The 11,957-nt window shown below is 42.8% G+C and overlaps 1 protein-coding gene across 1 annotated transcript; it reads left to right on the forward strand.

Moving 5' to 3' along the window:
- Positions 1–204: 204 nt before the first annotated feature.
- Positions 205–5,068, forward strand: LOC5567799 (zinc finger protein 83). Its single transcript, XM_001657652.2, has 2 exons — positions 205–632; positions 3,371–5,068. Exons 1-2 carry the CDS (start codon positions 337–339, stop codon positions 5,049–5,051), a joined length of 1,977 nt encoding a protein of 658 aa, XP_001657702.2. The 5' UTR covers positions 205–336; the 3' UTR covers positions 5,052–5,068.
- Positions 5,069–11,957: the final 6,889 nt, after the last annotated feature.

Here is an 11,957-nt window from a genome sequence, read left to right on the forward strand (position 1 = left end):
TGGATGTGGATTTATTATAAGCGCCGCAATACCTTCGTAGACGCGAATGACGCCCCACACTGATAAAAATTCATACGTTTAACACGTATGTTTAAAGTTATGGATCGTTTCATGAACGTTAATATCGATTTGTTGTTCCGTGGCGCCCAGTTCGGGAAGTACTGTGCTATGCAGATTGAGGAAATTGAGTTCCTTAAACATTAGTTGAGTGTTTGTTTATGTTTATATCCTGTTTGTTCCACATCGCATCGATTTTGAAAGATTTACTCTAACGATTATTTAAAAATTTTACCTCTTCCAGAAACCAAAATGAATTGAAACTATCAAGGAATCAGAATGAAACTCGATAAAATCTGTCGCATGTGCTCGTCGGAAAAGATTCGCGTCCGGCCGATTTTCAAGGCGTACAAACGAGAGCGGTTGCTCGCCATCATAGAGGAAGTCGTTCGGATTGAGGTGGCCGAAGGCGATGGCCTGCCGTGGAACATTTGCAAACCATGTGCCACCACCCTGATTCGGATTCAGGGTAATTTGGACGAGTTCCGGGAAAACGATCGCCATTTGAGGAGTAAACTACTGGGAACGGCTGATCCGATTGCTATTGGAAGCTCGAAGGAGGTTCTGATTGAAGAGTAAGTATAGATAATCGGGTGGAATTGATAATTGTGCCGCTTCCATTTCTAACAAATTGGAGTTACAGTCGCCCCACAGTTATGGATGGGGGTGACCATTTCGCATAAAGACGTTTCGCATAAGGACGTTTCGCGCACCAGATCTCGACGTTCCATGCATTTCTAAGACATCCGGCATCAAAAAAAAAAATTTCGATTTCGGAAATTTCATGCAGTCATGGGAGTCATGGGTCAAAAAAGCCAAACTTTGACCGCTTTGGGGGTCCACTTTAATGAAGTCCGATTGAGGCTCAAATTTTGCATGGGGACTTTTTTCGAGGGACAAAACTTTTGAGCCAGCTACTGTTTTTTGAAATTTCGAAAAATCGATTTTCATTGGCACCCTAATTGTATATCCATCAGGAAAAATCTTGGCAATCTCCCTCCCCTTGGCTTCATGCGATCTTGCCGGATGGGAGGGCATAATCCCATTAGCCCATATGATTGGAAACACAAAGGCGTAAACCAGTAGTGGTGGTATCACATTTGCCATTTTTGCTTAAAGCCGCGTCATAATTCATATGGCATAGACGCAAAAATATCTCGGATGTGATCCAACGGACATTCTGCGTCATTGATAGAATTGATGCCCATTTCAAATAATTAATCTATTCGAAGTGGACATCAATACTATTGATGACGTTCAGTTTGCCTTTTGCTAACCAGAATGATCCGTAGCCACTCTTACTGTTAGTTAGCTAGACACATCTTTTCCATATACGACGTAGGGAATACTTAGGAACTCTTAGGAAAATGACTAGTAGATTCACTGAGTAGAAATAAGTGGCGACAATCTTATTTTAATATGGTTTTTACATTGCCATAAAAAGAAATACCTCTTTTGTAACAACGGTATAAATAATCTAATTCCAGCTTCATTTTCGCAAAATTTACAAGTAGAAAGTAGGCGTTGTGAAGCATTGCATTTGCCACCGAAAAATGAATCTTGTAGAAGATTGTTATAGAAGCCTAAGGTAACTTCACTCTTCAATATTCACTATAAAAATGACTATGGCAAGTAAGACGCTGAGATCGATCATTAGGGTTCACTTGCTAGGTTCGAAAAATTGTTGAACAGGCAAGGAAAGCGACTTTTTTCTTTAAGGATATATGAACGTAATGACCAATAAATACTTTTAACAACAAACAATTAAATTAACTAGAACTACTACTTTTGTTAAGACTTGACGACAATTGACATTTAAGACTCTAATCTTTCGTAAAAGACAGAAGTAATCATTTCGACAGTAACCATTTCGACTAGACAGTATTAGTAATGACACTACTACACTACTATTTCAAACAAATTCTGATGGAGCTGCTGATTTTCACAATGCTTCCTTTTCTGAGAAGCATGGGAATATGGGTACTTTTCAAAAACTACCACTTCACAATACTAATAAAAAAAGCAGTGTTCATGTGGGCGCCATTGCCTAGTCCGTCTGAGTATTGGTCCTGGTAGAGGGGAAACTTGGCGAAAGCCAGACCGAGGGTTCAGCCTTGACAAGTTAAGCTGTCAGGCAGCTCCAACTGAACACCATCAAAAAAAAAAAAAAAATCTTTTGGCAATTTATCAGCTGCAATCGATAGATAGGATACCAGTACTTGTTTTAAAAATATAATTTATAATTCTTTGAAACAGCATGCATAAATATTCAAGTTTTCTTCGAAAAAGCTAACAAAGTTACCCCGTTTTACGGTATCTTTATTCACATGACATTCACATGCTAGTCCGTTGTCTAGTGTGGTGCTTCCTTCAAAGGGGCAAATCGTCCATTGGAAGCATTAGCGTGTCGGTATCTTTAACCTCCGCAGATCATGCATTTAGCATCCATGCGCAATGGGGTACCATGACACCACTTTTGGCACCAATGGCACTGAGTGGTGTTCTGGAAATTTCCTTCAGGTTTCTGGAAATGTTCCCATGTCACACGGACATCGAATATTAGGCTTGTTTTTTTCTGAAGCTTTAATATTTGTTTTATCACTTTAGCAAATATTCTTGAGAAAGCCTTTTTGGACGAATGCCAGATTTTAGGGTTGGGGAAAATCCAAGTAAATCATATATTCCATTTTTGATCTCTTCAGGTGACTTATAGTCAATTGACAGACTTTTTAAGACGATCTTGAATATAATTTCAGTTTTGAAAAAAAAATGTGCTTCTCCTCTTCAATACATTTGAGAAGAAGTTCACGATCTTCAAGAGTTTCTGGCAAAACGTGGCAGTTTTCTTTCTTTGTGATTTGGAAGGAAATCAAGATTCCCCTAATTGACTTCATGGTCCTCTAAATTCAAAATAACGGACCTCGATTGGCGGCACTCTTTGTTTCCTCACTTGAATCAAAAAGCCTGGGCTTGTCATGCCTTTTCAATTTAACCCTCTCTCTGCCATGGTAGCTATTAAATTCAGACAAACCGAATCAGATGAATACTTACTATGTAATAGTTACTAAAATATGATTCTATGTACATAAGATTAACCCAAAAGTCGACTAACTGTTTCAATGGTAATACTTGTCATAAACAATCCTTCACCTATTGAAACAGTTTGTAACTTTTGGGTGAATTTGATGAGTATCAGAAGGCCGGCTCCAAAGGCACGTCCTCCATCAATTGGGAGATTTGTGCCATCGAACTCACATAATTGAATAATGAATTAATTTTTTTTTTCATCCACTATGCATTCCGCTATTGACAGCGTGTCGCCATCTACAGTTATTCATGATGAATATCAAGAATTGAAAGTAGAACTCACTCAGAATGGCTCGGATCACTGTAAAAATGAATCAGTATCTATTCTACAGGACACGATTACGTTTAGAGAGCCTGATCGCAGCATTGGGACAAAAAAAGAGCCGATCGTTGATGAGAATCGCTCAGAAGCAATTAAAATCGAGCTGATCCACATTGAGCTGGTATCGACGGCCGATGATGAGGCGCAAAAAGAAAAACCAGATCATCACGATAGTGATGATTTGGTTGATAGCTACCATTCTGAAACAATATCTGCTTCTCAGGAAGATGACGATTCCGGTTCAGACTATGATCCCAGCGAAATCAAACCAAAGCCTACATTGAAAGCCATTCGTCCCAGTCGAAAACAGCTAGCGGCTCGAGCTAAAGCTTCAACTTCTGGAAAGAAGAAACCTTCCCGTATGCCTAACTTTGAAGACGATGAGCCCGATCGCCCTAAATTGAATGATCACAAATGTTACATATGCCGCAGCCAGTCCCTAGGATCGGCAAAAGCTTTACTGGAACACTTGACGACACATGTCGATCGTACCCCGTACACGTGCGTGGAATGCACGATGGAAACCGTGGTTGTGAAAAGTGTTCGCTCTCTAAACTACCATTTAAAAATGCATGCTCAACCAATGAAGTGCCAGTACTGTGATCGACGATACTGCGATGATCGCGCCAGAGATTATCATGTGAAGTCTTTTCATTTGGGTGAGAGCGCCCCTTGTCCATCCAAATGCAATGAATGCGGAAAAGTTTGCAAATCAATATCGGCCCTCAAGAGCCATATGCGTGATCATCGATTGAACTTGCCTTGTGAGCATTGCGATAAAATATTTCATCGTAGGAGTAAACTGAAGGATCATATAGCGAGGGTTCATCAGAAAGCTCAGCGCTTTGAGTGCAATCTATGTAACCGAGTCGTGCATTCGCTAGACAGCTACAACTCTCATCTGAAAATGCATATGAGCGAGAAAACCTACGAATGTGATCTCTGTCCAATGAAGTTTTATACGGCCGGTAATCTAGGACTTCACAAAAAAATTCACTTCACCAATGCAAACTACAAGCCACATAAAGACTGGAGTGGACACTACACCGTCAATCAAGGACCGGGTCAAGACAAAGTTTACACGTGCAAACTGTGTGGGAAGTCGTACACTAAAACGGTGATGAAGATCAATAATCACCTGAAGAACCACTTCAAAGATATCAAGTGTGATCGCTGTGAGCTAAAGTTTGTCAACGAATCCCAGCTGAAGGCCCACTATGTGGTCCATACCGGAGTTCGACAGCACAAGTGCGATTTCTGTGGGAAGGATTTCCTGCACAAGAACAACCTTACCCAACATTTGAAGCTGCATCGGAACGAGCAGAACTACGCGTGCGAGTTCTGTGGCAAGCTGTTCACCTATAAGGAGGGCATGAAGGCTCACATTCGCAATCACCATTTGCGCGAGAGCCCGTACGAGTGCACGCGGTGCCGGAAAAAGTTTGTAGACAACGCATCACTAGAGAGACATATCACAGCACAACATGAACCTCCGGCGCCCCAGGTGGATCTCGGACCGCCACCGCTCATGGGGACCGTGTCGGTGCCGCAGGTTCTGAATATCGAACCCAGTGCAATAAACTAAAATCCTTTATGTTAGAATTGCAGGGCTATTATTATTATAGAGAAAATCCATCCTGGAAGCGTATAAAGTAGGTACTACTTAAAGTAAGGTTTCCTTTAAGAAACATAGTCGTGATCGTTATAGTTCACAACCTTGTCGTAGTTCTTTGTGGGATTCAAATGGATTCAACATTTTTCTAGTAGCTGTTATCTTCCATGATTTTCCATAGTTTTACGCAGTCGATACTATAATATGTCGCACGACATTTTTGAAAGTTTTGTCATATAGTAAACTGCCGTTCTACGGTCCATAGGGTTTACATAGAACGTGAGACAAGTATGCGTAGAAGGGCAGTAAAGCTGGAGTTGGTGAATGGCATCATGGTTTTTTCGTTCAAATTTAAAGAAATCTTCTTAAAAATCTATCATTGCAATCCAGATAGCAAGTGTACTGCAATGATAGATTTTCTTAAACAATGCTTAAATTTTAGGTACGAACAAGTAAAAGATACCAGTGTAATAATGAATATCACTTGAGATAGGTAGACATGACAAGCAGCAACCTGCATTTTTGAGAGTCACTCTTTATTACGATCCATTTCTTCAATTAGTCCCGGGCCAATGCGTGCTATCGCCAAAGTGTCCATGCCTTTACCCACCTTACCTAGCTTGATGGCTACAGCTTCGTCGATCTTGGGCGTACTTCTTCAGTTGCCCGAACGTTTGGGATCGCCAGATCCTCTTCTACTGCGTACAGTCAGCGTATTTATGGTCTTCCACCGAGTCGGCTACCTTTACCTGGCTCCCTGCTAAATATTATTTTCGCAATCCTTTCTTCTGACATTCGCAAAAAGTGACCAACCTACTGAAGTCTGTCGTATTTTACATACTCAATCATATTCGCATCTTTATACACTTGATACAGTGAAACCTCCATCAGTCGATATTGAAGGGACCATCGACTCATGGAAATATCGAGTCATGGAACATAAATCTTTTAGAAAGCTTTTTCAAGGGACCATCATAGTAACCATGAAATTTTGTTTCTAGTATGGTTCCATGAGTCGATATCGAGTCATGGAATATCGACTCATGGAGGTTTAACTGTATAACTTTTGGTAAAATGTGGTGAGAGCCAGAGACTAAACTACTTCAGTTGGCAGTTGGAACAAGAATGAAAAAAATGATTTCTACTTTCTAGATACAGATTATCATAGCCTACTATGAGTGGCAATTTTCGCATTACTTCCGACAACATAGTTCACTCTCTAAATCTCGATATCGAAGGGACCATCGAGATACGTCAGTATGTCAGCCAATATGGACTCAGTAGGACAATACTTCAGATACTGCTGCTCTTGAAGATCACGGACATATGTAGAAGTAGTTTGTGGCAATATGCTTCGACCTCTTCTCAATCTTGCCGTTTTCGATCAGACGAATACAGCTTTGGTTGTCTTCGAATGTGATAACTGGCGAAGAAACGTTGACAGATCGATCATCTGCTTCTTGAGCCAGCTGAGCTCTTGGCTTGCCTCGGTTAAGGCAACGAGCTCCACCTTTGCTACACATGTTAGTTTTGTTTCCTTGATGCCCAACTGACGACGCCACCTCCCAGTCGTATTAGGAAACCGGAATTGGACTTCCTATCGCGATGGTTGTCAGCCCAATCGGCATCTGCGTACATCTCAAGCCTGTCAGCTATGGATCCTAGAAGCAATTTGTGGTTACTGGTCGATTTCAAGTACCTGAGCACCCTTTTAGCCTCTTGCCAGTGTGTCGGGAAAATTGATGTTTGAGCCAGAATGGAAACGCTTACAGTTATGTCAGGTCGACTATTAACTGCTACATACAGCAGAACGCCGATGAGACTCAGATATTGAGTGTTGTTCGGCAAACGCAGTTCCAGCCCCTTCTTCTACCGCATGTAGCCAGGATTCAAGGGTATTTTCGAAGGCTTGGCGTTTTCCAGACCGAACCGCGAGCTACAGAATGTCTTCTTCTTCATGGCATTAACGTCCTCACTGGGACAGAGCCTGCTTCTCAGCCTGCTAGTGCAGACGCTAAACAACAGGTGGTCCAAGGGTTCGCAGTCGGCTACGTAGGTCATACCGGTGCCCTACGGTCGGAATCGTCCCTTACAGCGATTAAGTGGCCGCGGGGAGAACATCCTGGTAGAGCTGCTGTCGTGGCGTCGGCCTACTGGGTTGGATACGAGCCTCTAGTTGTTCGTGGCAGGTGGAGGCCCCTTCGTCAGCAATCCCAGCTGGTGCTAGCTGATAGGGCCTGAGCCTTCAGTAGGTCAAATTGCGAAGCCCGCAGTATCAGTTCTTGATACCTGCGGTGCAGCTGGGCGCGGGCTTAGTGGTCGACCCTGCCCGCTATCAGCGGACAACGGGAGGTGAGGACCACCCGGGAAGCTGGCAATGCGCCAGCATGCTACCTTGGTGGACCCCCCTAAGCGTGTCATCGATGTTCGTTGCTGCATGGCTACGCAGCTAACCTGGAGGATGTGATGTGTAATAGCCCCTCTCCGAAGCAATGCCTTTTTGGTGGTCCCGGAGAGACGAAGGGTTTGGCGGCAATGGAAATGGTTTAGTGGGTCGGGGGTGTAGTCCTGTTTACTGCTTGCATGTAGTAAATGGTCCCCAACCCCACACTCCCGGACCTCGGTCCGTAGTCTGTTGAGCAGATTATCCCCCCATTACTTAGAAGGAAAAAAAAATAGTTATCAACTGAGAGCTTTCTTTGCCAATGTTGCCATTTCCGCATTCGTATATCGTGTGGCAGGTACGATGATACTTTATGCCCAGGGAAGTCAAGAAAATTTCCATTACGAAAAGATCCTGGACCGACCGGGAATCGAACCCAGACACCTTCAGCATGGCTTTGCTTGGTAGCCGCGGACTCTAACCACATGGCTAAGTAAGGCCCCTTCAGGATGAACCGTTCTTGATTAAGTTGGAATCCATTACCATCCCTCTCGATTTCGATTCCTAGGAAATGTTTAACATCTCCTAGTGCTGTGACGTTGAAATGATGCCTTAACGCATGGTGAATAGCCTTGAACTCCTCGTCTATCCTGCAAACGACTAACATGTCGTCGATACAGAGTAGAACGTACGTATACGTGTTTCCTTTCCTGCGCACGTACAGACAGGGATCCGCCGACGATGGGTTGGATCCCATTTGCCGTTAAACTGCATCGACGCTCTGATTCCACACACGTGCGGATTGTTTGAGCCCGTATATTCTCTGCTTCAGTAAGCACACTGTGTTTGGCCCTCCCATGAAGCATCCTTCCGGTTGCCTCATGTAGATGGTTTCAAATTCCCATGAAGGTATGCGGTTTTGATGTCCATGTGCTTCACAAACATTTGACGACTGCTTGCCACCGTGAGTAGGGACCTAAGGGGCACTTGCTTAGCAACGGGTGCGAAGACCTCGTCGAAGTCCACGCCGTATTTCTGGTTGAACCCTTGTGCAACCAGTCTTGCTTTGTGCCGCACGATGTTTCCTTTTTCTTCCTTCTTCGTTTTAAAGATCCACTTGCAGCCGATAGCTTTTCGGCCCGGAGGTAGCTCGACTAGTTCCCACGTGTTCTCGATCTGAGCTCGATATTCGTCGTCCATTGCTTGCTTCCACAGTTTTGCTTCAGGTCTCCTCACTGCTTCGGACGGAGTACGTGGATCACCATCGGTTAACGGTTGACGCCTGGCTGCTAGTCCTTGTTGTCGGTCACTAGCTGCGGGTCCAGGAAGATCGATGGTGTAGATGGAGATGGAGACCCAAGTAACCATAAGCATTAAATCATTGCATTAATTTGATCGGAAGTCAACATTTGTTGCATTAATAATGTTATCATGCATTTATTCAATAACTGTCAAGCAATGACCCATTTGATTAACATTATAAATCCTTTGTGGCATTATTTTAATTCAGCATTATGTTAAGCGTTTAGAGTGAATATACAGTTATGCTGTCATACAAGATTACGTAACCTCATTAAACGCACTCGAATCTGTAATAAATAAGTAAGACGATCGAGCACGTTCGCACTCGCTCATTACGTTTTGTGGGATATGGAAGAACAATTTTTATAATGAAATGAATTTCTTCCATCTTTAACCCCCATTTCATGATCTAAAGATATATGTATTAATTCAGAATTATGTTGTATTTTATCTATGAGACTCTTCTATTCATATGGAGCGAAAGAAATGTCGATCAATTTCTTTCCCCTGAAATCTCTTCAATGCGCTTGGGCTTTGTTTTGTGGGTTAAGTTCTGTTATTTCTTCCACGAGAAAGAATGGTGATCAAATTCTTTCTATTGATGTTTCATTTGGTGAGGAAAGGAAATCACTGTTTTTCAATCGCCGAAGAGAATTCTTTCTATTCGTAAAAACTGGACGAATAGTAATGGTTAACACATACAGTGGCTTTGTTTATAAGGAACTTTTATCCTACCTTATCACATCAGCAGCTTTAGCACAGGACACCAACGCGCCAGGCATCCAGCACACCATCATCCTAGTTGTGAGTTCAAATCCTGATTCCAACAAAAAACAATCATTGAGATGGTAAGAAAACCATTGCACTCATTATTTTGTTGTTTACTTTCAACGCATGCCCTAAATATACATAATTTTAAGCTAATATACATCATGAACCCTAAAAATACAACCATAAATGCTTTAGTAGGGCTTGTGCATTAAAACTGCTTTACCAAGCATTAATTTGGTTGTTGTGGGGCCCTTTTTCACTTTAATTATGCTTTATAAAGCTCTTAAAGATTATGTAACTTTAAAACAAAATCTGATAGCACACTATAGAGCAAACATAAGGTATTCATATACAGCTTCGTGGTTACTTGGGGAGAAGCGACCACGAACCAAACATAGTGGCATAAAATTGTTGATTCTATGTTATCAAGGAGAAAAGTATAGAACTCATTTGAAGGTTGTGAGTTCAACCCAGACAGTGTAACTGGTGCAGCTTAATTTAATGTTTTCAACAGTCATCTTCTTGTATCTATCCAGAAAACTCATCAATAAAACTCGTTAGGTAGTTTTTACTTACTATTTTAATTATTTATTTCTACATCAATTAACTTGATAAAATTTGCCAACAACATTTCACCAATCCTATCGGTTCATGGTCGCCTCTCTCCATCCTCGACTGCGGCCTACGCTCTCCAGGTTCTGGTGCACCTGGTCAATCCACCTTCTTGTTCCGACCGGATTCGAAGCGAATACCATTTTTACAGGGTTGTTATCCGGCATTCCTGTAACATGTCCTACGCTTTTTTATCCTTCCAGCTTCAGCCACCTTCAGGATACTGGCTTCGCTGTCCAACTCTACGAGCTCGTGGTTTATCCTTCGCTGCCACACACCGTTTTCCTGCACGCCGTTGAAGATCGTCCTAAGCACCCGGCGCTCGAAAACCCCGAGAGCTTACAAGTCCTCCTCGAGCATAGTCCACGTTTCATGCCCAAAGAGGACTACCGGTCTAATGAGCGTTTTGTATATCGTGCATTCGGGGCGGGCGTGAATCTTTCTTGATCCACAGATGATGGCGCATTCGCATTTCATGACTAACGTTGTTGTCGGCTGTGTATCTGAGGTAGACGAACTCGCCAACCACCTCGCAAGAATCCCCGTCTATCGTGACACTGGTTTCTAGAAAGGCCCTGTCGCGCTCTGTTCCGCCTACCACCATGCATGTACTTTGTTTTCGACGCATTCACCATCAGTCCGACCAGGTGCGTCCCACTCGGGTTTAGATTAAGTACCACTTCTAGTACTGCATTGGTCCCTTGGTACTGCAAAAGGTACCCAAGTTTGACAGATCGCAGTATACTTTTCACGGTATTCTAGATTTTGCTCTATTACACGGGTAGAAATCAGAATCCAAAAACAAGATTATGACTCATGATATCATGATTCCAGCGTGTTTTCGTCTTATGAAAATACACCATGATTTGGACTCATGATATCATGAGTCAGATTGCCGTAACGCAACACACGCGTTAGGTTTTTGTAGCTGATTGCTCGGAATCATGATTCAAATGCCAAAAATGCTGAGTCGCGCATCCGTTTATGATCGACAAAATAAAAAAAAGTAAAAATTGCATACGTTGAGATTCGAGCCTTCCGATTGTGAGCAACGTACTCTACCACACAACCGCTTTGTCATCTTGAATTAAGAGTGATCGATACGAATAAGATGAAGCAAAGTGCGCCGCTTAGTATTTTCACACTGGATGTTACGCTTATGAGGAATCATGATTATGACTCCAGGAACCATGATTTGTGATCCTGATATCATGACCTAACCAATTTATGAATTTCATGATTTGTAAATCATGGTGTGGGGATCAGATTTTTATCCGTGTACTTTATGTGCCATGACATTTTGGACAAGGGAGATCGAGGTCTTTATTTCGTCTTTGGTCCGACTCTTGTTGCTTCGCGTTTCAGGCTGGTAAACAAATCTGCCGCCGTTTCAAATTTTCTTCCAATAATATCCATGTCGTCCGCGAAGCAGACAAATTGTCCGGATCTCGTGAAAATCGTACTTCGACTGTTAAGTCCGGCTCTCCGCATGACACCTTCGAGCGCAATATTGAACAGCAGGCACGAAAGTCTATCACCTTGTCGTAGTCCACGGCGGATTTCGAACTAGAGTGTTCGCTCGAGATCTTCGCGCAATTTTGCACACCGTGGAGGGGGAGTAGGCTCAAGCGTTTCGGCTCATACAAAATTTTGAATTTTTTCATACAAACAGCGTTACGGACGGGTGGGAGGAGGTCGAATACTTAATGAATGGATGCTGTCATAGCACTACACGGTTAATGCTGCCGTATGCCGCATTGAAATCGATGAACATAACGCCTTGCTTCCACTCTTCCGGTAGCTGTTCCGTC

This window comes from Aedes aegypti, chromosome 1 (assembly GCF_002204515.2).
Source record: "Aedes aegypti strain LVP_AGWG chromosome 1, AaegL5.0 Primary Assembly, whole genome shotgun sequence".
Taxonomy (NCBI): Eukaryota; Metazoa; Arthropoda; class Insecta; order Diptera; family Culicidae; genus Aedes; species Aedes aegypti.

Coding starts and splice junctions, on each gene's coding strand:
- LOC5567799 (XM_001657652.2), top strand. CDS start 337: ATGAAACTCGATAAAATCTGTCGCATGTGCTCGTCGGAAAAGATTCGC. Junction 633..3,370: donor AAGGAGGTTCTGATTGAAGA/GTAAGTATAGAT, acceptor CGCTATTGACAG/CGTGTCGCCATCTACAGTTA.